Source organism: Plectrocnemia conspersa, unplaced genomic scaffold (genome assembly GCF_051122295.1).
Source record: "Plectrocnemia conspersa isolate PC_06_02 unplaced genomic scaffold, ASM5112229v1 ptg000004l, whole genome shotgun sequence".
Classification (NCBI taxonomy): domain Eukaryota; kingdom Metazoa; phylum Arthropoda; class Insecta; order Trichoptera; family Polycentropodidae; genus Plectrocnemia; species Plectrocnemia conspersa.
In genome coordinates, this window is record NW_028277168.1 from 555,578 (window position 1) to 581,685 (window position 26,108).

The following is a 26,108-nucleotide window of genomic DNA, read 5'->3' on the forward strand; positions in this document are numbered from 1 at the left end:
AACATTTTAATTACTATAATCCAAAAATAAACGTCAAATCGTTCATTGATTTTCATTAACCTCAGATACCTATTTAAAAGTAAGATCGCGATGGCATCCGTAGCCAATATTCATATATTGTTACACCATAGAGTAGGGTGGCAGAGTGTCATTTCCTTCTTCTTGTTCTTGGTCTTCAGTACTGACCATCAGAGAATCTTAAATATGGCTTTAATAAATTAAGGACAATGCATTCTTCTGGGCTTGGCTTGATTCCTAATTTTATTTTAAAGGGAGTCAGTCTTGCTGCTCCTCTAAAACGTATTTTTCATCTAATTCTCAAGACATAGTTTTCTGATATATAGAAATGCACAAAAGTCACCCCTATTCATAAAAAAGGTGACAAATTGTATATAAACAACTTTAGCGATATGATGGTGACGGGTGGCAATTAGACACAGATTAAGCCGCTGCAGTAATATTTTATTGCAATATGAGTTGTATACGTGTCACTAGAGTGCCGCCAAGTTTTGGCCATAATAAAAATCTATATATATACCTATGAATATAAATATAAACAGGCCCCATACAAATATAGACCAGTGGTAATGTTGTCAACTCCTGCTAAATTATTTGAAATAATTATTCATAGATATCTCTTTAATACCTTTCGGCAAGTTTTGTTGGAACAATAGCACGGGTTTTTGTTGGCAAAGTGGAAGTTTTCTTCCTCCTGTAATTGATGAAATTGTATTATAAAATTCAATTCAATATTGTTACCCATACTATCCCTAAATATTTGTTTGGATTCTAACAAATTCCCAATTAATTTAAGCATGTGACACGTATGCTCGGGGCTCGTGTCCCGTTTAATTGTAAATAACCACGTAAACTTCATTAAGTCGGCGATAAAAATACTACTAAGTGTCTAATTGCCACCTGTCACCTCCCGTTGCCAAAATATCAGCATGCAAATACTAAAAATATATTTTAAGCACCAGAAAGTTTTCAGTAGCCTTGAACTTGAACTTGAACGTTTTTACGGTTATATTGATTGAAAATGTGAGCAGAAATAACTACATATGCTTATTATTATTGCTGTTTAGTGGCATATCTATTTTTAAATGTTATTGTTAATTCCGATTCTAAACTACTATGTAGTTTTTCTTAAATGCTAGTATTTTTACTAATATTAAAACGTAGAAGTGCGATTGAGTTGAAAATGAAAATGATCGATTTGACATGTGGTCAGTCGTCGCTCGTTAGATCGAGTCGCGTCGTGTTGGCGCAGCTCTAGCGCAAGAGGTGCGGGGGTAGGGGGTGCCGTACGTCAGATCGGCGGTGATTTGCGATTCCGAGATGAGCCTCGACGCGGAAGAGTCGCGGCCGTTCCCCGCGTGGGCGTTGCTCCCCAAGCGGGAGACTCGAGGCGCCGAGTTTTCGGTGAGGAGGCCCGAGTCCGACGGCCGCGGCACCGTCGTCGTCATCCTCGACTCCGGAGTCGACCCCAACGCCGAGGGTTTGAAGGTTAGGGTTGCTTCGAGTTTGATTCTAATCTAAACTTCGGTTCGAATCTAAACTTTGGACAATCCTCAGGAGACCAGCGAAGGACGCGTCAAGGTGATCGAGCGCTTCGACTGCAGCGGCTGCGGCGACGTGGACACCGGCACTGCTTGTCAGCTCAAAGACGGACGGCTGACGGGTGCGACCGGGAGGAGCTTGCAGGTAATTCTTTCTCGTCGTTTGGAAGACTCGTAGTTAGGATCTAGAAAATACAAATAGTATTTTGAAAAATTCAATTTTTGCTAAATTTGTGATGATTGTTTTTGGTCAAAATTTCGTTTTTGTATTATAAAAAGGTATAGAATGAACACTAGATAACTGAGCATTTCCACTACGACAATTGTATTTCTTAAATGAAACTTCTAATTAAATTGATTTTAGATTAAAAAAATTAAGTTTTTAGACTAGCCGCACTGTCAATCGACCAATGAATAATCCTAGAAATACGCTTTGAAAATTTCTTGAATCGTTAATGCAGGTTCCTTCTACGTGGTCTAATCCGAGCGGAGAATGGAGGATCGGCGTGCTTCATCCGTTCATCTTATACCCGTCCAAACTAGTCGAGCGGGTCAAGGAGCACCGCAAAGAGTTCTTTTGGGACGCAAAGCACAAGCTCGCCATGGCTACGGCTTTGCGAGAATTGCAGGATTTCGAATCCAAGCATTGTAAGCGATTGTATTTAATTTTCTATGAAACGTATGAAAAAATCTCCAATCGACTGTTTCGATCGTTTTTAGCGAGTTCCACGCTCTCGTCGGAAGACAAACTGTTGAAGGAAGAACTGGAAGCGCAAGCCGAAGCTTTAGCCAATTTAGAAAAAAAATACAACGACGTGGGTCCTAGCTATGACTGCGTGCTGTTTAACGACGGTCAAGTTTGGAGGTGACTTATTTATGACCGCTTTCGTATTTGCACTTCTGTACGTACATACTCATTAATATTTTTTACAGAGCTTGCATCGACACCTCCGAGGTTGGCGACTTAGAGAAAGGCGTTCTACTAGGAGAATACAGCAAGACGCACCAACACGCTCATCTCACTGAAGTCGATCTCATGACCATCAGCATAAACGTTCATAACAATGGAAACGTTTTGGAAGTTGTCGGGATGTGCTGTGAGTATTCAATTGAGTTCATTACCCAATATAAATAAATAAATAAATATTGCAGCATTTTTGAAAAAATCTATAAATGGCTTTTGAAACAAACTGCCGAGAGGGTGCATTTAACAAAATATCCTATATATTTTAAGTCCAGTGGGCCGGCAAAATTAAAGTTAGCTTAAAAATTCGTTATTTCTTCCGAATTTTCAAACGCAATGTGAGTTTTATATTTGAGCATTGTTTCAATTAAATTCGTTAAGAAATCCCATGCTATCTTCAGCTTAAGCTGATTTACAACGCCATTTAGTACTTAATAATAATAGTTAAATGCAGATTTTTTTTGCTGAGAAAAGATTAATTGCTTCTCTAAACAACTGAATGAGACCAAATGAAACAACATTAAATTATTTGCTTTGCTATTTAATTGGCTATTGATGTAACTCACAATGTGCTCAACTTAAATAGCTCTCGTGTATTAATTTATAAATCAGATATTCATAATCTGACTTTTGTTACAGCTTGATTTTTATTTTTTTCTGAAAAAATGCATTGTGATAAAAGAAATAATTTTAAACCTTCCAATCTTTTTGATTGTCGCTTTCCTGGGAATTGTGAATATCATATATAATTTAACATAGCGCACTTTAGGAAAACCTGGATTTAGCAAGTGGGTTGAGAGTCAAAAAAATTTAAGAACCACTCAGTGAAACCAAAGAAAAATTAAAAAATCATTTGCTTTGCTATTAAAACACTACCAACGGGTCGAGTAATTTTTGGTAATCCACAGGACAGGTAGTGTCTACCTTTTACGACTTCTGATGTTTAATGACGGGTTCGGTAGTATCTACTCGCAAAAACTAAAGCATTTTGTTATGCCATCTATGAATTAATGTTTATATTTTAACATCTAAAGCATCAGAATCCGATTAACACGCTTCTTGGGAACTTGATCGTACAGTCGGACACATGTTAACACGCTTTTATGAAACTCGATCTCTAACAGGTTCTTACTGACATCTTTGAATATTTTAAGGCACCAAAATGGATTAATTATATTTTAGATAGTATATTTTTCTAACATATGTCGTTATTATAATTCTTCCCGTACAAAATTAAAAAATTAAAAAATAATTAGTGATTCGAATTTATGTTAAAAAAAATCTTTTCGAATATCCTTATATAGGTATTATTGTTTAAATGTCATACCATAATGAATTCTCATTTAGAATCAAAGCTGACAAATTATAGGATAGTCACACGTCTGGTGTTCGTATTCTAAAGCTCATAGATTGAATATTTACGACTGAAAAGTTCTCATTGATATTGAATTTGGTGAGTGCCCACACCAATTTTTATAATTAACAGTAGCATAGTTTTAGTAATATGACAATTTTAAAATTGCGATTATTTGGCACTTTTTCGTGCTGTTCGTGTGTCACAAAAGTGCCATGCATAGTGTTTAGAAAAATAATATTTCAATGCATAAATATTTTTATTACCAAGGCTGACTTCCATGTGAGGGACCATCAAAAAGTCGATTGTTCTTAAAGCTGACAAAGCTATAAACATAAAAAATAGTTGGAACCATTTTTTTATTGCTCGTTCAGAGAAATGTATTAAAACATTAAGAATTCATAAAAACATGTGACACACTACATTTATATCTTACTAAAGTTGATAAAATACTTTAGTTTATATTCAATGTGAATACACTACATTTTTCGTGGAAACAAAACAAACGCATTTTGTCAACTAATGCTTTTTTTTAAACCAGCATTTTTTTGTATTTTATTTATATTGAGTTTCAAGATATTTAGTTTATTTTTTTAAACTAGAAATAAAACAAATTTCATGATTCTAATTTTGATTTTATGGGACCCCGCAGATTGAAAACCATTGATAAAATAATTTTAACATATGTACTAATACAATTCAGAACATTTGATAATTTTTCGCTTTTTAATTCAAAAGTTATCATTTTTTTTGTTATATCTGTGTTCCCGCAAAACAGCCCGTTTTTGCACATCATGCGGCGAAAAAACGACCCATCGGCCAAATGTTAAATTGGCCTTTGATGTAACTCTCAATGTGCTCAACACTATTAAAGCCTGATATATTAAAATAAGGCTAAAAAGGAATACACGATTTCATTGGTTCATTATCGGTAATTGCCTTATTTTATTAGTTAATAAATGAACTACTTATGAACTGAGTAGTTACAGCCTTATTTTTTTTTCGCGAAAAAAATACGTTTTAAGCTTTTCAACTTTTCTGATTGTTGTGAATATCTTGTTGAGTGCTTAGATGACAAAAATTCGCAAAAATCGTTACACGTGATGCTAAAGACGCTGTCGAATTATAGCTGCGTAACGTCATAGCAGAATGCGAAGCAATAAGAGCACCACATACAGTCGTATTTCGTAATTCCTCAACTTGAATGACCGTTCCATTTGAGAATGTAGAATCTATTCTTAGCTCGCGTGCCGGATTAAAAATTTCTAGCGGACACTAGTTTGCCAACCCCTGAATTAGATGATCACATACCAATAGCAACCTATACTAAAAAACATTTACAATTTTTGCTATCACGGCATAAACATAGATTTTATGCATAAATCATCTGTAATTAGCCATATACACGCATTTATTTAACAGTTAAAGACACAAGTTCAGGCTTCGACCCCAAGTCCATTGAAGTCCAGATTTCACGGCAGCATACAGCCTTTCCATTTCAATCGTCAGATTTTGGTTCAGCCCAGCTGTTTTTTTTTTTTTGAAAAACCTTATACAATATTTTGAGTGTTTGCGCAAAACGTCCAGTTAGATCTAGTTTTTATATTATTATTTAAAACATTTCAGCCAGTCATGGAACACACGTCGCCTCGATAGCGTCGGGATATTTTCCTGATAATCACGATTTGAACGGTCTCGCTCCTGGAGCTCAAATTATATCGTTGGGAATCGGAGACGGACGGCTCGGATCCATGGAAACGGGTACTTCTCTAGTGAGAGCTTGCATCAAAGTCATGGAACTGTCAGCGACGATGAAAATCGACGTTATCAACATGAGTTATGGGGAGCACGCGCATTGGTCCGATTCGGGGTAATTATATGTCTTATTTATTTATTTGTTCCAATCCTCATAACACTAATCGTCAACACTACTAATGATTTTAGTCGCATCGGTGAACTGATGAACGAAGTCATAAATAAATACGGTGTAGTATGGGTCGTGTCCGCCGGAAATCACGGACCTGCACTTAGCACCGTAGGTGCTCCTCCGGACATTCTCGAATCTAACATGATCGGTCAGTACACTAATTTAAATTTACATACCTTTGATATTTTATAAGTACTTTTTAAATCTAATTTATAGGAGTCGGAGCTTATGTTTCTCCTAGCATGATGAACGCCATCTATTCTATGAGAACCAAGCTGAACGGCTCCGCTTACAGTTGGAGCTCGAGAGGACCGTGCATAGACGGCGCAATGGGAGTGAGTATCTGCGCTCCCGGCGGCGCCATCACCTCTGTGCCGAATTTCACATTGAGAGGCACTCAGATGATGAACGGCACGAGCATGTCTGCTCCGCACGTATCCGGAGCTGTTAGTGAGTATATATCGTCGATCTAATAAGTAATTTTTGATCAAATTTAAAACATCAGATATGCTTCAGGTGCAATAATATCAGGATTGAAACAAGAAAAAATTCACTATTCACCGTACAGTATTAAGAGAGCGCTCGAAAACTCCGCTCAAGTCATTAAGGATGTCGAACCGTTCGCTCAAGGTTGCGGGCTCCTCGACATCGTAAAAGCTTTCGACATGCTTTGTAAATATTCGGAAAAGAGTCCAGAGATAGATGTTAGGTTTTCGATAGCATGCGGAAAGAACAACGCCAAAGGAATATACTTCAGGAGAGGCATGCAGGGTGCGCCGAGAGATGTCATCGTGGTTGTGGAGCCTTTCTTCGCTTCCGACTTTAAAAATCCTGAAGGTGAAAATTTTTACTTTAACAATATAATATAGCATTGTTATTTATTACATTGGAATCAAAGACTGCCAAAATATTTAAATTTGTGGGTCGCTCCTTATGTGTAATATTTGTTTTTTGTTCTTGAGATTATTATCTTATCGTCTTTTTCACTATCTTAATTATTTATGATTTTAATGGCTAATGTGATGCTTCGGAGCAGAAATTATTGTCTGTTATTTATCTTGTAAAAACAGCTGGAGATTAGGCAACACTGTCACTGAGTACCTGCATCTTAATCCGTCCAAATAGGCGATTGGTATGCGCGCTTATATGACGCCATTTGTATAATGATGAGCGAAAAACTTAACTCCAACGCAGTGATCTGGAGTAGTGCTGATTATGTGATGATTTTTTCATAAATTCTGGGATTTACCAATCTGTTTTAGAAGATTCAAGATTTCATGTGTTCAATAATTAATAATTTCTCATAATTAAATTTATGTTGATGCTTTAATGTGCTTTGAATGTACATTTTGATTGAATATTATTAATATTAAATATCGATCATTTGATTTTATCGACGCCTTTGGCTGTTTGCTATTTTTGCTCGTTAGCATAATTTATTTTATCTGCTATTTAATTATTGTTATCTACTTGAGATTACGTACCTACCTTATCGATATTAAAAAATTAATTCATAACTTATCACAATGACTAAATAATTAATTATTAAAATTTTATTAGCAATATTGACTGTTAGTGTAATTGCCCTTTGCACAAGCAAAGCAAATTAGCAATAACATTTTTTAAATTTATTTATATGTTCCTGTTCCGAATCGAATGTTTCCTAGTCGTTTTATGCCTTGTTTGTAAAACTGTTAAAATCATATTATATTTGCTGGCAATAAAAAACAATGAATATAATTCTCAAATAATACAATTTAAAAAATCTACTACAAAAAAAATATTTTGCGTGTATTGCAAAAAAATCATGAGTGTTTACGTAAACATTTCCGTTTTTTTTTAATAAAAAACGACACGTTAAAAATGTGTTAACAAAATGTAGCAACTGTTTTAATGCCGTGTGAGCATTTTGTCGCTCGATGTGGTCATGACGCTAGTGCTGTGCAAGATTTTTTTCACAAGAATTTATTATTTACGCTAAAAAAAAAATTTACAATCTGTGTTGGGCTTATGGTCATCTATGAAGAAGCATTAATAATAATTATAATTTAAATATCGAGTTTTAGAATCATAGAACATTTTTAGTTTCTTGAGCAGTGCCGGGCTGTCACTATGTTCATACATAATTTGTCGTTTGCAAATCAAATATAAAATTACTATCTTAGGGATGTGAAGAGGGTCACCACGTGCTTTCCGAACGTTTATGAACTTTCTTTTAAAATTAAAAATATGCAGCATTGCAGTCGTAGATACGTAATACACATTGCGGCACAAAAAAGGTTAACAATGTGAATAATTATAGATGTTTCCATTTCAATACAATCTAGCCATATAGTAAATTGCTGAGGACGGAGTTATGTAATTCAGAATAGAACCATTTCATTATTATTGCCTCAAAAAGTTTTTTCAGGTAGTACAATTTGAAAGTAATAATCTCTCAATCCTACATTTATATTATATAATCGATGTAGTATTTAGTGAGATGAAATAATTTTTAACAGTTGCTTTTTTCTCTTCTGCTACAAAACATTTATTGAACTAATGTGTCAATATAGTTTCAGTAACCCAAGCTTTCTTTTAGCTAACTTATGTAAATCCTTTCCTTATGAGCAACTATTTAATCATTCTATCCTAAGAAGCAAAGCAAGTGTTTTCCTGAAAATACTTATTTTGTTTGAGTTTAAAACCTGATCCAGGGTGTATCTATTCTTTACGACAAGGGTTGGAAATTATTTTTATGTTAAGAGCCAATTCATAAATATTTTAACTGGAAAGCAAAATTATAATGAGCTTTAAGAAAACGTTATTTTTTTTGTAGTTTTAAATTAAATTCGTTAAGAAATCTAATGATGCAGCAAAAGCTGATTTACAACGCCATTTAATATTCATTAATTTGGATAATAAGGCGGATTTTTTCATTGAAAGGTAAATTAATTGCTCCTCTGAATTTAAAAATCTCAATGAAAGTTTACTGTGACTAAGCTAAGGAACTGCTATATGGTAAAGCAAGTCAGGATATTCGGCTTCCGTATTTAATAAAAAAGAGTCACAGCACTAACGACGGTTAAATTCACAAGAGCGAGTAAAGTTCACTGCTGACAACTGGTTCAATAAAACATATGATAGATTGGGATGTTTCCCACAAAGTACCTGCTAGTGAACAATACAATAAATAATAAGAGGCTTTGAACACCTTCCATTTTCCCATCTGTTTCACAATGGTTATTCTTACAATGTAGTGCAAAAGAGGAACTCGCTTAGTAACTGTCTGTTTGCAGAAGCCTCTAAAAATGGTAATGTAGTGTTACTATTTTTTACTTTACCCTTTAATCATACAAAATATTCGCTATTTCGTAAAGTGCACTTATTGTAATTTGACATGCTTTGGAAAAATCAGGATTCAGTGAGATCAAAGGAAACCATGTGATATTATTTGCTTTGCTATTTAATTGGCTATTGATGTAACTCACAATGTACTCAACCTCAACTTTTCTAGCAACTGCTCTCAACGAAGGGCTGATATATTGAAATAAAAATATTCTCCCTGGAAACATTTTTTCTGCTCTAACAATCAAACATGACTTTAATTAATTCACTATCGGTAAATAGTTTTCCTGTATAAGTTAATAAATCTGACTTTTGTTACAACTTCATTTTTGAATATAAAATATTCGTTTTTAACCTTCTAAATTTTTTGATTGTTGCTTTTCTGGGAATTGTGAATACTATATATAATTTGACATAGCGCCTTAAAAAACCTGGATTTGGCAAGGGCGTTGAGAGTCGAAAAAGTTTAGAAACCACTGCGTAAAACCAAAGAAAAAAAAATTAAAAATCATTTGCTTTGCTGTTAAAGTGGCCATTGATGTAACTCACAATGTGCCCAACACTACTAAAAGCCTGAAATATTTAAAATAAGACTAAAAAATTAATACACGACTTTATTGATTCACCATCAGTAAGTGGCTTTATTTTATTAATTAATATATGAACTACTATAATTATAATTATGCAAGTTGTGAATATAATTTCGAGTGCTTAGTCTGGTAATGACAACGTATATTGTATTCTTTTACTACAGACATAGTGTCATCGCACAATTTACATAACGCTTAGTCATCTTATTCGATAACAAAATCATTTTTTTAATGCATAAGCGAAGGCATATTTATGTTATCAAGAAGAAGACGACTTTCTACGTATTATGTGTTCTTGATAGCCCAATTGCAGAATTTTGCCCGAAACATGCATTTGCCATCTTTGCAATATAATCATATCTGTGCCATCTTAATACAATGTATGGCATCATGTTTCATACATTTTTTAGAATATTATTATAAGTTAATCACCTAAACAAAAACAATATTTTAATAGTATCATATTTTCAGGCGCAGAAAGCAACCTTAAGAAAATAAATTTCAATATGCGGTTGACGCTAGTTTGCGACGCGTTTTGGGTCGAGTGTCCCACGTTTTTGGACTTGATGAACCTCGCTAGGACGTTTCAAGTCAAAGTTTCAGCTGAGGGGCTTTCTCCCGGCGTTCATCACACTTGGTAATGTTTTCAACTCGTTCGAAACACAGTTTGAACACATAATAACGAATATTATTTGCGATTTAGTATCAAAGCTTACGACACAGCCTGCACTGTGAAAGGTCCCGTTTTTCAAATACCCGTGACCCTGATACAGCCCGAGCCTTTGAGCATGGACAACTGTGGCGGTCCGTGCTTATCCGTCGACAATTATGTTTTTCAACCGGGCACCATCAGAAGGCATTTCGTGGACGTACCGCCGCACGCCACGTGGGCCGTCTTGAAGATGAGCTCGCAAGAGAAGCCCGGCCGGTTCATGGTGCACTGCATGCAGCTGCTGCCGCGCATGAACTGTAAGAGCTGCGAGTTTCAGAAGATGGTTAACATCATGGGTAAATCGGAATCGGTCCTACCTTTCCAAGTCAAGGTATCGTTTAAAATCATGTTATTACGCATAACCCGAAACGAGCGACATTGCTAATTAAAAAGGATGCTTTCAGGGTGGGTATATAATGGAGGTTGTGATTAGCAAATATTGGGCGAGTGTAGATGTAATGTCGTTAAATTATAGTCTAGAGTTTCACGGCATTCAGCCGGAAAACAATCCGATCATTTTTCACGGCGCCGACGGCGTACAATGTGTCAAGTTGCACACGTTACGTCGTGAAGAATGCTTACCGCAAGCGACTTTAAAGCATACAGTACAAACAATCAGGTATTTGTATGAGTTATGATGATTTCTTATATTGCATTTTATATTTATAACGATCATATATTTTTAGGCCTTCGGAATCAAAAATAGGACCACTCAGCGAAAGAGACGTAATACCTCCCGGACGTCAAATCTACGAAATAATCAACACTTATAATATTTACGTAACGAAAGGAACTGAGGTGAATATTCAATCATTAATAAACATTTTCAATTATAATATGCTAATAATAATAATATATATATAATAAAAACAGATCACGCCAAATGTGCCGATATTGAGCGACATGCTCTACGAATCCGAATTCGAGTCTCAATTGTGGATGCTTTTCGATTCCAATAAACAGTACATCGCCTCTGGAGACGCTTGCCCATCAAAGGTATGGTTTAAATTTTATCATTTATTTAATTCGATAGATTTTTAATACTTACGTTTATTATCAGTATACGGTTAAAGTGGAAAAGGGTGATTACGTCCTGAAGTTGAGCATCAGACACGAACGCAAAGACTTACTAGAGAAATTTACCGATACGCCGATTCTGGTGACGCTCAAACTTCACCAGTGTTTGACGTTAGACTTCTTCAATTCGCATGCGCAGGTTCTTTACTTAATAAAATTTTAAGGAACGTATACGTATACATATTATTGAAATTGATTATTTTTTTCAGGTATTCACTGGTAAAAAATCGATGGGTGCTATAATTGCACCGGGAGCAGTTTTTCCGGTGTATGTGAATTCAATCCCCACCGAAAAGTAATTATTGTTTTATGTTATCAACATAGTAACTGTTTTTTTGATATATAAAAAAATCACTGAAACAAGTTGAAAAAAAATGCGGAGCAGATCCTAGACATACCTCTGTAACAATCATCACAGCCTTTCTTTAGCTCGTAGTTAATTCAAGGGCGAAGATCTGGTATCGGTTGATACATATTTTGATCAAAGTTTGATCAACTCTTACAATCACAGTTTATTTATTTATTTATTTATTTATTAAAATTATAACCATCGTGACCTGACAGGCAAACCTAATGCGTCACGATAGTCAAAAGTACTAATACATCATAATACATACAAATATAAACAAGACAAAACAACAGACACAAATCACCTCAACAGGTGTGCATTGTCCCATACGAATTGAACCAAAACTCCATAAGTGCAAGAGAAAATGTCAATATTACTATGGACAGAATTGAGCAGATAAATGGCCTTGGCCAGAGAAGAGTTGGCAAGTGCTCCAGTTCTACACTTAACAGGCAAGAATAGTGGACGCGACCGAGAACTATATCCACCTTCAGGAGCCCACATTTGAAGCTGCTCGAGCACTGAAGGATTGTCTACGATGCCCTTGAGCAATTTCCAGAAGTGTTTAATTACATAAACACTTCTGCGAGTCGACAAAGAAACGTATCCCAGGGCTCCCAAAATAAAAGCACTGGGAAACAAGAACGGATAATACCCGTATTCCTTCAAGTATAAATATCGAAGAAATTTACGTTGTACTTTTTCCAGCTTCAATTCATTACATTGACTCATTACGCCTGGGATCCAAATGATGGAGCTAGTTTCTAGTATGCTGCGGACTAGAGTATCATAAAAAGTGCGCAATACTAAAGTATTCCTAAAGTAACGCGCATTTCTCAAGATAAAACCGAGCATTTTTAAGGATTTGCTATGAGTCTCTGCAATGTGCTGGCTAAATTTCCAACGTTCTTCGAAAGTCACTCCTAAATCCTTAGTTGAAGAAAACCTTTCCAGAAAATATCCACCTAGATGGTATGAATATTTTGCCGGCGTTAACGACCTTGAAAATGAAATTGTGTGACATTTCTTTACACTGAAAGGCAATTGGTTATAGCAAGCCCATTTCCATATAGAGTTGAGATCCTCCTGTAGGTCGAGGGAATCAGAAATCGAATGCATTTTCTTGTAAATTTTCAAGTCATCTGCATATAATAAAAAATCTGAATGCTCTATTGCTGTTTCTATGTCATTAATGAACAATAAAAACAACAATGGACCCAAATTGGATCCTTGAGGTACTCCAGTAGGGGTCTTATATCGTTCTGAAAAAGAGTTATTATACTTGACGAATTGATATCTATTGGTCAAGTAATTTGAGAATAGATTTATGAGATCTTCAGAAAACCCAAAATTAGATAACTTTTTTACAAGTAAAGCATGGTTAACTTTATCAAATGCTTTTTCAAAGTCTGTGTATATGACGTCCACTTGTACACCAGAGTCCAATGATTTTGAAACATAGTTAGACAAAACCATTAGATTAGTGACAGTGGATCGAGATTTACGGAAACCATGTTGTTGGTCGAGAAGCATACACCTGCAATGATTAAAAATGTATTTATGCAAAACAATTTCAAATAATTTTGCAGGTGATGAGATCAAAGCTATTGGCCTGTAATTGTCAATCTGAGATTTGGGACCCTTTTTATGAATCGGAGTGACTTTTGAACATTTCCACAATTCTGGAAAACAAGAGGATCTCAAAATTAAATTAAATATAAATTTTAGAGGCTGTAAAATACCAGACTTGCATCCTTTCAGAATGTAGTCTGGAATAAAATCTGGTCCCGAGGTAAAAATGGACTTTAGTCTGCTAAATCCATATTCTATATCAACCAAACTAAAGGTTTTGATTGATAACAAAGATGACCATGAACGATGAGTCTCATCGTAATTAGAATTAAACTCTAAATGTGACCCATCATTATGGTATACGGTTTGAAAATACCTAGCAAATCCATCTGCAATCTCTTCAGAACCTTCAAAATTGATGTTGTTTCAACTCATCGTTGACAGTAAGGATTGGCCATCGCGTTTTGAGTTAACGAATTTCCAAAATTTTTTCGGATCTAAAATTATCGACTTTTCACAGTCTCCAATATAGTTTCGATGGCAATCGCAAATCATCAATTTTGCACGCGATCGCAGAGTACGAAATTCTTCATAGATGAGAGAATTTCGTGTTCGTTTCCAGATTTTATGTATGACATGTTTCTTTCTAAGAATTGTAATTACCTCATTCGAGAACCATATTGGATAAATTCTACTAGTCGTTGGATATCTTCTGGAAAAACATTCATCAAAAATACCATAAATTAATTTATAAAAAACATCAAGAGCAGAACTAACATCAATTGTTTGATACAATTGTGTCCAATCCGTACGAGACAGCAAACCATTGAGGTGGTCAAAATCCACTTCCCTAAACTTCCATCCATACAGTATATTCTTACATACTTTTTCATTTATAAATGGACGTGAATTTGGCTGTTTGAACCTAATGCCAACTACGAGTGTCGGATGATAATTATCCTCTTTAACGAGGACATAATTACTTCTCGTGACGTCATCGCAATTAGCATATATGTTCGTTAAAATTACATCAAGTTTTTTATTATAAATATTATTGACACAATTAATATCAGATAAATTAAATAATGAACTGGTGAAATCAATCTCCGCACGCAAATATGGGGCGGACGGAATATTGAAATCACCTAAAATGATTATATTTTTGCCAATTAAAAAATCACTATTAGACATTAAAGTGTGAAAAAAGACATCACTTACTTCACGTGCCTGCATTGGCGGAAAATATACAACACACACATACAGTTGTTCTCCGTTTAAAAAGTCAATCTCGACCCAAATGTGCTCTCCGATGGTGTGTAAACGTTCTAATCGGCATGCTGAGCGGACACGGTCGCTGCGAACCGCCGAAGATCTGGTATCGGTTGATACATATTTTGATCAAAGTTTGATCAACTCTTACAATCACAGTTGGAAAGACAACTGTCTGATCTTGATTATTTATGACGGCTGTTCATGAAAGTTGTAGGATTTAGTCCTAGAAAAGAAAGTATAAATAAAATACTTTATTTCATATATTATGTTGCAAAATAAGATTTTATTTATTAAACACTTTTGGTTGTGATTACTAGTTTATAAAATATACAAAAAAAATCGGCATTTCTTAGTGGAATCCACTTGTAGCAAGGAATCACTTTATTTTCAACAGTCAATGCACAAAAACATGCTTTTAATTTTTTTTGCACTGACTTGAGAAAATATATAATGTAGACTTTCTTGTGACAAACGAGAGTCCAATAGCTGAGGCATAATCCTCGACGTCTCATTATTGTACTCTTATGTGGTATCAGCTGAGAAGGCGTTGACCACGCACTCGAGCTGATCCGAGGATCTTTCGAAGTCCCGGTCACGACGGTGAGCTGTTCGGAACCGAAAAGAGGTTAATCCCGTTCTCCCTTTGAGGTTCTGACTACCACCGTCCGAGGGGCGCAGCCATCCCATTCTCCATTTGAGGTTTTGAGACGAGTCTGTTTTACGAAGACGGTATTCCAATGGCCCTTCGAATCTTCAGACAGTCTGCCGCTGTAGGGCCGCGCAAGCCCTTATATACTCTCTCCCGAAAGGTAGGGGGGTGCTTACTGTGTAGTGGCGTAGTAGGAAGTGAACCGGCGCGAGAAAGTATTAGGAATTTCGTAATCTACGCGCTCGGACTAAACGCATTTGTTACAACGATATTTATTTTACGTTTTAGAGCCGGAAAGAATTTGTCAGTAGGTCAGTACATGTCCGGCTACATGACGTTCGCCAAAGACGAACTGGGAAGAAAAGTGGACATGTACAACTTCAAATACATACTGCCCGATCAGTCCAAGAAGTCGAGTAACGGATCGCCCGGTAAAGACAAGGATAAGTCGAAAGCCGACGAGTATTCGGAAGCGCTGAGAGATTTAAAGACGTTCTGGCTCGGTAAACTCGGTAAGGATTAAAAAAGTTTTTAATACATAATTGAATTTGTATTTAATTGTATTGTATATTCAGAGGGTGAACCTGCGCAAAAATTATACGACGAGATGACTGAGAGCTATCCGGATCATCTCAACGCTCACGTGGCTTACATGAACAGCTTGGATCCATCCTCGGATCTTAGAAAGTTGCCGGCTCCTCATCCGACGGCCGACTGGACAAAAGTCAATTGCGAGAAGATAGTCAGCGTGGCTAATAAAGTCATATCGTCTATAAACCAAGATGTGCTGTTGGCGTATTTCGGAATGAAGAACGACATGAGGGCCGAAGCTGCTAAAATCAAATTGTTAGTGATTGTGATAGCTCGATTCAAAAGTGAGAAGGTTTTGACATTTACTGTATTTTCGCAGGCAACAGGAAAAGCAACGAAATCTGTTGTTGGATGCGTTCAATAAGAAAGGCATAGCATTGTGCAAGATGCATATTCTGGCCGATAACACGGTCGAAGATGCGAAACCTTTGATGGACGAGATCAAGAAGACGGTGATAGAAGTGTCCAAGCTCGCAGAGCTGACCGATACGAAAGTAAGTTTATTTGCGGAAAACCAAATTATTATAGAAATATCTCAGTGGAACAAGAGAATACAAATGTTAAAATAATTTATTATCATTTTCAGGTGTTGCATTTTGCTTTATGGCACAGTGTTGTGATGGGTCAATTCGGACGCTCTATCAAGTTCCTCAACAAAATACTGGAAGATCATCCGACCACCGAAGTCGAAGAGAAGCTCATCCAGTTTTACACGGCGCTGGATTGGGAACACGTGGCCGCTTTCGCCACTGGCGCTCTACCTCGCAAATTCCCGACGGCTTATAGGTTGTTTTAGTGTATTGTAAACGCCGTCGCCGGTATTTTGTTTATTAAATTTTTAATCGCCGTACCACTGGAAAATATGAAGGACAATAATAAATTTATACAGTGCATTTATTATATAAAAAATATACACAATTCAAATGCTAAATATTCCTGCCAAACACACGCGTGCAATAAAAAGTGCAAATTTTTATGTGTAAAAAATGAAATAAAATACAATTTAACCACTGTCGTTTATTTTATTATGTCAGAAAGTATTATAGATTGTTATATTATTACAAAAATAATTACTATGGCTGTGACGCTAGGATTTCAATGTAAAACTATAGATTTCGTGTTTCCAAAATATCAACTGCAAGTTTTGCTTTTTATTTATAAAAAAATATATAAATTCTTATAATAAAATAAATCTACACGAATAAACTTTTAATACTTATCAACGTATTGAACAATTAATATATTCTAAAAAATATATAAATGCTGCCAAATTCCTAATACAAGTGAAGAATTCCTATCTACTAATTACTACAATAAATATCACAAGGACGATTTAGTTTAAAACGAATAACTTATGGTCTCGATCATTATAAGATATAAAAATATTAATAACGATCTATTTATTCATGGTCGTTTAAAAATAATACATATCTTTTTAATTGAAACTTTGTGTATAAAAAAAACTAAAGCTACTGCTAAAAATTAAATTCTTTTAATTATGAATAGCTAAAGAATTTAAAGTCAACTGAATATCATTCATTTTTATTTTTTAAATAAAATTAACCCTTTCGTTGCCGAAATCGGATATATCGGCTATTTCATTTTGGCAAAATCATTTTTAATAGGCCGTAGAAGAGTATATATTTCGATAGTAATTCTTAAAGGTTCGGCAACCAAAGAGTTAAATGACTTATTGTTATTCGAGATACAATGATATTCTCTGATTTGAACGTCTTTCAAAGATAATATCAGTTCAAATAATCTAAACATCGCCATCTACATCCTCAATTCGAAGAGAATGAAGAGAGGATTCCATAAAAGGTGAGAAGATACCGCCGCGTAATAACGGCGGAGGTGAAGGCGCATCTCCGCTCTCCCTAGCGGCCGGTGAACCAGAATCGTCATCAGTTGCTGGAGATGAGCCTTCTTCTTCAGGTGGATCGGCAGATATTTCCATCTTGTGACTGATGCGTGCTATATAATAAATAAAAAAATCATATAATTTTAATTGACTCGTTACATATTAACCACTTGAGTGATTTGCCCGAATACAACTCGGGTAGGTCTTTTGCTGTCACACTGATTTGCCCGAACTGGACTCGGGCACATCGTACATGAAACTTTTTATAGTGATTTGACCGAATCCAGCTCGGGTCATTCCCCCACCAGTCTAGACTGACACTTGTCGTAATTTGAAGGACGCGAGTGGCAAAAAAATAAGAAGAGAAACCCGAACCTACTGTCCTGATTGTAATATAGGGTTATGTATGGAATGTTTCAAAATATTCCATACAAAAAAATAATACTAAAAGAATCTTTTTCTTCTTTGTTTCAGAAATTACACTGTTTTATATTTTTTTCCTTATATTGTTTATTTGTATTGTATACTAAATTATATTTTTTTCTTTAAAAAAGTTTCTTTAAGTTTTTACGTAATGTTTAATTCAAATAAAATATGTTTGATGAAAATGAAACTTTTTTTTTCCTTTGTCCTTTTTTTTTCTTTCCTAATATTGTTTATTTATGTTTTATACTGATTTATTAAATTTAAAAATATAATAAAAAAACATATTAGTGAAAAAAAAGGGTGGCTTTTTTTGACCCACTTTTTTCCAACGGGTTGACCACAGAAGTGGTTAAAGCCTATTAATTGGCTTTTAGTTTAAATATTGCAGATGAAAGCCAATATTTTGGCTTTACTCCTAAATTTTTTTTAAAGTACCACATTGACTTCTTAAACATCTTTTACATATTTTAAAACAGTTGTGAGGTATGTTAAGATGTCAATAAAAAAAATAATTCTGATATTTAGAAGAATAAAAAAAATATATTTATACAGCTTAACCCTTTGGACGCGTTAATCAAAAATAAATATAAATTTTTTTTTTTTAAATTCAAATTTTACTTTGGTTCTGTGTTTAAATGTTCTGATTTTTTAATTTTTATTTATTTAAAATGATATTTTATGTTTATTCACAAAAAAATGTTTTTTCTTACAAACATTTTTTTTCCTGATTTTTGCGTAAAGAGATAAAAAAATCAATTGACCGACTGTAGTCGACTATCGCGTCCAAAGGGTTAAACACCAAGCTTTTTTACAGTAAGTATATTAAAAGTAGCTCATTATGGAAGTTTTTAATACCTAATATGTACGAACAAGCATGGATATTCATTAATGAGATAAGGAAAATCTATGTAAACTTAATCTGTGATGATCTATTGGAATTATAATTATATAATAATTACTAATTATGAACTCTAAGATGGATTCAAAATTGGTTTTGAATCCATCTTAGAGTATAATAATAATTTATGACTATTACCCTCAGGTAATAGTCATAAATTGGGTCTTAAAGGTAGTAGTAATTAGATAAAGTAATTTAATAACTCTGTCAAGTTATAAAGAATGATTGAAGTATCTAAAACAACAGCTACTGCTTCACCACGGCAATGCACCGGCTCAAACCACAACATAAAGGGTGATTTTTTTATATTATAATTTATGAAATAAAATTTCTAGGCTTAAAAAGTACTCACTCTCGACGCTTGGCATTTCATATACTATCTTCCGTTCCATCTCAGGCTCCGAATGAATAATCTTCGGCCGCACCTGGACAAAGAATCGTTTATCAGATGGGTACAAGGTCACGAAAATTGTTTTATAATACCTTGAGTCCGTCGGCTCGATGTGGATTTCTACAACCTTTGCATTTGCACTCAATGCAGGCTTTGCTCTCGACATAGCACGGACAACGTTGACCGCAGCAAGTCAGTTTACCGGGAGCGGCGGTTGCGTTACCGCACCTACATCCTTTCCGTTTGCCGCCGGAAGCTCGAGATCTATGCGCTGGTTTCTTAAAGTCCGTTCGAATTGTCTGTAACAGTCGTTAATTAAAATTATTGTAATCAAATATAATATGTTTATGTTCGCAGTTTTAATTACCTGCTCTTCTTCGTCGATAGTGAGAGAAGAGTCCTCTTCTTCCACCGGTGGTTTCCGTTTGATTGTGATTTTGTTTCCGGCGGGCGCTCGCGCGACTGAATATAAAGGCGGTGGACCAGAAGGTTCTTCGACGCTAGGTTCGTCTGCGTCTCCGTCGGAGGCGGAAGCCGAAGCCGAGGGAGCCGTTTGAGTGGCGGAATTGGCATAGACGCACGGCAGGATGCTGTATGCCGATTGCGACAAGCCGGCAGTGCTCTCGTAGCCGTCGGAGAAGCCGGCTCCTTCTTCTATGAGTTCGACGAGGCCGGCCGAGGCGCCCTCGCCGCGTCGCCTGAGCCGTCGGTACGCTTCAGTGCCAGAAAAATATTCACATAATCGTTTGTAGCTTTGTAATAGGATACGGAGCTGGCAGTTGTCTCTGTAACGGCGTAGGTCACGGCACACTGAACAGGCAGGCTAAAAATGATAATATATAACATGAATGAAATATGCATTTTTTACAGTGGATTAAGTAACATTTTTAATTTTGTCAAGCTTTTGTTCAAAACAAACAAGATGCATATATGTGCGACTTTGGGTCATGGTGCAAAATTTTTGACATAATCCAAAGCGAATTGAAGTTTGGATTTTTTTAATTTTTATTTTTTTGGTATAATTGTTTCCTTGATATTTACTAGAAGAAGAACGCGATTATTAATTCTATTTTAAATTGTACATCGTTCTACAAAGCATGACAACAGTCAATTTTGCGAAAATTTCGCGCAACGGAAAGTTAAAAAAAGAATATAATAACTTTTTTTGCAGACAAAAAAAATGTTACAGTAAATGTGTATTTTTCAGTGAAGTTATACTTTCACTAGTGAAGTCCAAATACATTTTCAAAAGTAGATACTAGTGAAATTATATGCTGCTCTAAAATGTCTATGAAACTCTATTCGACCTAACATAATGAAAGTTGTAAAACAAATTATAATTTTAGAACTTTCATTAGGTCAAATCCAAAATTTTTCTCTGAGGGAAAAACAAGCAGAAGAATAAGTAGAGACAGACGACGCATCTCACATATTGCTCCATAGTTAGTTTGCACTTTGATATAACATTATGTTTTAAAAATATGATAGCTATCCTTACCGATATTACTAGATTTCTAATATGATAGTATTAGTTAAAGTATATTCAAATCGAATTTTGGTCAATAGGAGGGCGCAAAAACAATTATCACTTCTCAGAAGGCAAAAATTCACATCAAAAACAATTGCTTTTTGCGCCCTCCTATTGGTCAACATTTGGTTTAGATGTACCTTATTATATTTTTGCTTCTTGTGAGTCATATTATTATAAAAAAGCCATAGAATAAACACTAGATAAGTGAGCGTTTCCACTATGACGGCAGGCAACGGCACGATTTTATTGCTTTTTGTGAAGGGATAATTGTTTTCTGTGCTCTTCTATTGGGGATTTATTGTGAGTCATTATATTGCTATAAAACGAGCGTTTCCACTGTGGTGGCGACGGAACGATTTTTAATTGAATTTGGACAGAAAAATGTATGTCATTTAATAACTTTTTAAAAAAACGATCACAAACTTTGAATTGACAGGTGTCTGACATACAATGCTACCTACACCAATTATATTACTTTTCCAAAAATGATATTTAACTAGTTAGTTGAAAGTGTATAGTAAATTCATACATTATGTAAGAAAAATATCATACGATGGACAAACATCAAGTATTAGTGTTAGTGAATCTGTGAGCATATCCGTACTAGTCCTTCTTGATTGGTTTGTATACATGTATTTGCAACGAAAATAATGATTTATTGTATTGGTTGACGGGTTGTCGTCAATTGTTTTGTAAAGAAAATACAGAGTGTTTATAAAGTATGTTTAGTGCCTAAAATTACAAAACTAACGAAAAACAAATAGTTTTAATAAATCAGTGATAAGAAGATGTATTCACAATTAACAAAAGAATTTAAATTAAGTTTATTTTACGATTTTGTAAAAACAAAAAAAGTAATTGTTCACACATTTTAACGTTGTTGGTTAGCATACAAATAAAATTGACTGAATCGCATATAGCATATACCTTGAGACGCTTCCGGCCCTGTCGACAGCCCCGGCACACGGCGTGGGGGCACACCGCCCTGGCCGGAGTGGCCGCCTTGCGCACCAGCCTGCCGCAGACGGCGCAGGAGAGCGCCGCCCTCAAATAAGGTAGCAGTCGGAACAAGTCCTGCGCGTCTTCTTTGCCGGCGGTGGCTGCCAGCATCACCCGGCAAGTCGATACGTACAAGCTGGTGGCGTTCATTTTACTTTACGAAGACGTCGCCCCGCTGACGGACGCTCGCGTACGTCACGCAGAGGCGCGGATTCGCGTACGCCGTTTTATTATATAGACATTTATTTTTTTCAATTTTTCAAATTATACACGTCGAAACGATTCGATTTAAATAAATTAACTAAATATATTTTTGTTAATTGACATTTATTGTTATCCTCCTCATTTATTTACCTAAATATTTAACTATCGGAAACGAAGATATCAGTTTGGTATTATTTCTTCAAAGCTACGGATAATCTCTGAGCCAAAAATATTAGCTGTAATAAGATACATAAAACATCAGGCCTTCACGCTAATTTAAAAGCTGGCCATTCCACTATCTTGAAAGATATCGCCGTTTCTGGTACTCCAGAACAACAAATCTAGAAAATCTTATTCTACAACTTTCACCGATACAGAAGACGAAACGACAAAAAAATCAAATTAACAGACTATTTATATTTAAGTTTATAGTATGACAGCTTTAGATGGTGTACCATTCAGTTTTTTCATTATTTCTTATGACCAAAGGCGAATGATGAAGCAATATGACTACAATTTACATAATTATTCTAAAAAATTAAAATGGCGATAAAGCACAGTGAGACTGTTAAAACCTCTTTGATTAATAAACTACGTTAGCTAAAAGAAGAAAGAATTACGCTGTCTTTGACATTGGAAGAATGGACAAGTTAAGGAAATCGTTATTTGAAGAACGCAAACATTCATAATCCTAAGTTAACCCTAAGTTTTATTAATTATGAAAAATAATATCAATTAAATGGCTGCCTCTGGGCTTTTAGCAGCATAGAAATAACGAAAGTAACGTACCTTATTGATTGTGACTTTTAAGTAATATAATTTAGTAAATTGAATCAGGGAACTGGGTTATCATATGCTTAGTGATCAGCTTTACATACATCTTTAATTTGGCAAATATTTTCTTAAATCACATTTAACCAGCATTGCAATGATGAAGTGAAAAAATATTTCTAAGAGACTGCCGACTTTTCGTAGCCTATTCGCCTTGTAGCAAGGAGGTGTTTGCGAACACACATGGAATTCGTCGGGTTACAAAATAAACTGAAAAAGAAGAACTCGGAGAACAAGTAGATTTAGTATTGAACATATTAATATTATATTCATTGAATTATCATACAATTAATTACACTTTTAAATTGACTGGCCACCGTACTTCAGTCTGCCAATCAATATAAAATATTACCCCACGCCGTTATATGTATATTAGACCATAGTTGAAATTTGCAAAAAAATTGACCCGGATAAAAAAAAGATTTTTAAGATTAAATTGCCAAAAAAACTTTGCTTTCTATCATGAAATTTACAAGGAAAATAAAATACAAATAATTCAACTAGAATTAAATACATTTTTTAAAATGTCTCACACTGAAAAGAAAATAATGGATTATACTTATTTAATAAGCAGGGTCAACGAGGAAATTTAAATGTTCATATAGGATAAAAGCTTAATATTATTTGTTTACTGTATATGGTAATAATAATAAAAAAAAACATTACATGTTTTATATGTAATGAGCACGCGGAGCATTTTTTGCATTTTTTGCAATAAAATTGTTCCGACAATTTTACATATATTTATGCATGGCCGAATAAAAGTGTGTTATGGCCGTGCGTGGTTTTTTGTGTATATATAACCTGAAGACGCCTCAGCTGTCACGGCGTATGGTCGTGCGTCAGCAAGGATTCTGAGGATGTAAACTCTGATAATAAAGCATTTTTATGGTTAGAGGCGTTTAATTCCGCCGAGAGACGGTGGTCCTTCGAAAAGAAAAGACGGCCATCTCCAAAGGGGAGAGGTCGCAACAAAAATAAATATAAAAATTAATATGGAATTTTATGGGTTATTATGGCAGTGTTGTCAATGTGACGCATTATTTAAGCTTAATTATATTGTGTATGTATGTGACGGTGTTGCCAGTAGTCAGATTGGTGTTGCAACTTGGATCTTAAGAACTGCTTAAAATATATTTTTTTAAATTTTAATATATAGTTTAAGTGCTACAATTAATGTTTATATATTTAGTTAATAATATAGAGTTACCAATCTTTGCTCTATATAAAACTGAAAATAAAATAATATTTATTAAAAAAAAAAATATTGCAACCTTTTTTATGATATTATGATTTCTCTATCTCCCAGATATCATTAAATTAAAACGATCTAATCGTGAAAAATAAGATGTAAATAATGGTAAAATACAATTTAATACATAAACGACATATTTTATGTACAGGTCATTTTAAAAAGTAACTACAGATTTCAGAATATTACTGAATTTTTGTTATTAAATGTAAAAGTATGAGCAAGTTTTACTAATTTACGTTTTTATAAAATAATATTGATACTGTCAATTAATACGTACATGAGTAATATTATTGCTAAAAAATATCTTGATTATCAACTGTATAAAAATTTAATGCGTTGTTCGCTGCAAGATCGCATCTGCTACGTCTTTAATTGAGTTCAATTGGGTGATCTCTTCAATAATCGCCATTCAACGATTCGCAACCACTTAATTGGGTACGAGGCGTGCTGAAATGTTTAGTTGCATCGTCTTTCCCACAGTAAATTTAAATTTTTATCGAATAAAACTTAGCTCTAAGATCAAACATAGTATCAAAATATTCAAAATGTCGAGGAAAATAAATAAAAGTATAAATAAAACAGCATTTAACGATTAAATTATTAATTATGTCTATTTATATTATTCCCACTATCAATATAATATAGAAATCAATAAATCTGTATATATGTATTTAGAATATATTAAAAGGTATGTATAATATGATATTAAAAACACGTATTTCAAATATGAAGAAAACAGTGTGTTAATACGAATTAGAGCTCATCTCATCGTTTAATTGGAGTAGGAGTTTCTTCGCCAATTTCTTAATTAAGGTTTATCGTTTACGACGAAAAGAGGTCATGCGATCGTTTTACTCTAAACTTTATTTATAGGAAAAATATAGTTTTTAATGCGGTAGGTTTAATAGCTGTGTTTTACTGTAAAACAGTATATTTTCTACAAAAATATATTAAAGATTATTTGTAAGTTATCTTTTTTGTCACAGAATCTTATATATGATAATTCTGATATATAGATATACAAATACTGTAATATATACGCAAAATTAGTCAATTTATCAACACTTTTACTTTGATTAAACACTCGTTAAAAATATTTCTTAAATATATGTTTATAAATACGAAAGTCATTTTAAGTTTAGTACAATTAAAACTGAATCATATTATATTTTTTTACTTTATCCGTTTTTAACGGTCATATAGCGATTATTTTTTACACCATAAAAATCCAATCACAATAAGAGAAACGATGATTTTGTAATAATTGCAAAACTCTGACTTTAATTATTTAACTATACACTACGTATTACATTATATTAGAATAAATCTTAAAAATATAAATAAACCTAATTTTTTATATTATTTGTTAGATGTGTTGAAAAAAGATTGCATTTCGATTGAGTTACACTTTCTTTGTGGCACAAAAACGTGAATTATTTGATACATTATAAATAAATACAAAAAATATATTGCAAATTTAATATTGATAGATAAAAATATGATAAACTTTATCTTGGAAGAATATCATTTTAAACTAAAATTTTTGATAAAAAAACCGCTAACAGTTCGTAGAAGAATTATTTAGAATTACAGTTCGTAGAAGGAACAGAATTTGTAAAAAAAAACACGGAAAGTTTCATATTGATTCAACGATAGATATAACTCTTCTGCATATTATAGTTCAATTTTTGGATTCTGCATGATTTTTGTCTTAGATTATATTAAATACAATTTAAGGTCATGTTTTTTAATCTGACAAATATATTTTT

At 34.2% G+C, this 26,108-nt stretch overlaps 2 protein-coding genes across 6 annotated transcripts; one reads left to right on the forward strand and one right to left on the reverse strand.

The window, feature by feature from the left end:
- The first annotated feature begins 1,274 nt into the window (after positions 1 to 1,274).
- TppII (Tripeptidyl-peptidase II) lies at positions 1,275 to 16,954 on the forward strand. 5 transcript variants are annotated; one of them, XR_015809323.1, is made up of 21 exons: positions 1,275 to 1,506; positions 1,576 to 1,704; positions 2,021 to 2,207; positions 2,280 to 2,424; positions 2,493 to 2,656; positions 5,504 to 5,747; positions 5,822 to 5,952; positions 6,021 to 6,254; positions 6,321 to 6,641; positions 10,193 to 10,358; positions 10,425 to 10,764; positions 10,838 to 11,052; positions 11,120 to 11,231; positions 11,307 to 11,429; positions 11,494 to 11,649; positions 11,720 to 12,020; positions 14,860 to 15,512; positions 15,641 to 15,864; positions 15,928 to 16,198; positions 16,263 to 16,437; positions 16,530 to 16,954. XR_015809323.1 is itself a non-coding variant. In XM_088184339.1 (20 exons), exons 1-20 carry the CDS (start codon positions 1,339 to 1,341, stop codon positions 16,737 to 16,739), a joined length of 3,801 nt encoding a protein of 1,266 aa, XP_088040465.1. In that variant the 5' UTR covers positions 1,275 to 1,338; the 3' UTR covers positions 16,740 to 16,954. The 5 variants fall into 5 exon arrangements, 2 of the variants coding, with proteins under 2 accessions (XP_088040465.1, XP_088040464.1); XR_015809322.1 differs by having other exon boundaries at positions 11,720 to 11,805; positions 15,352 to 15,512; XM_088184339.1 differs by lacking the exon at positions 14,860 to 15,512 and having other exon boundaries at positions 11,720 to 11,805.
- Positions 16,946 to 22,268, reverse strand: LOC148235545 (uncharacterized). Its single transcript, XM_088184340.1, has 5 exons — positions 21,978 to 22,268; positions 19,887 to 20,342; positions 19,612 to 19,818; positions 19,481 to 19,553; positions 16,946 to 17,917 (listed from the first exon to the last, which is right to left on the reverse strand). Exons 1-5 carry the CDS (start codon positions 22,197 to 22,199, stop codon positions 17,706 to 17,708), a joined length of 1,170 nt encoding a protein of 389 aa, XP_088040466.1. The 5' UTR covers positions 22,200 to 22,268; the 3' UTR covers positions 16,946 to 17,705.
- Between the last annotated feature and the right edge of the window lie 3,840 nt (positions 22,269 to 26,108).

What these genes read in the sequence shown, in the direction of transcription:
- TppII (XM_088184338.1), top strand. Translation starts at nt 1,339, where the DNA reads ATGAGCCTCGACGCGGAAGAGTCGCGGCCGTTCCCCGCGTGGGCGTTG. An exon ending in CATACAGTACAAACAATCAG is followed by an intron (nt 11,053 to 11,119) that starts GTATTTGTATGA and finishes ATATATTTTTAG; the next exon opens with GCCTTCGGAATCAAAAATAG. An exon ending in GAGACGCTTGCCCATCAAAG is followed by an intron (nt 11,430 to 11,493) that starts GTATGGTTTAAA and finishes GTTTATTATCAG; the next exon opens with TATACGGTTAAAGTGGAAAA.
- LOC148235545 (XM_088184340.1), bottom strand. Translation starts at nt 22,199, where the DNA reads ATGAACGCCACCAGCTTGTACGTATCGACTTGCCGGGTGATGCTGGCA. An exon ending in AGGGCCGGAAGCGTCTCAAG is followed by an intron (nt 20,343 to 21,977) that starts GTATATGCTATA and finishes TATCATTTTTAG; the next exon opens with CCTGCCTGTTCAGTGTGCCG. An exon ending in CTATCGACGAAGAAGAGCAG is followed by an intron (nt 19,819 to 19,886) that starts GTAATTAAAACT and finishes CGACTGTTACAG; the next exon opens with ACAATTCGAACGGACTTTAA.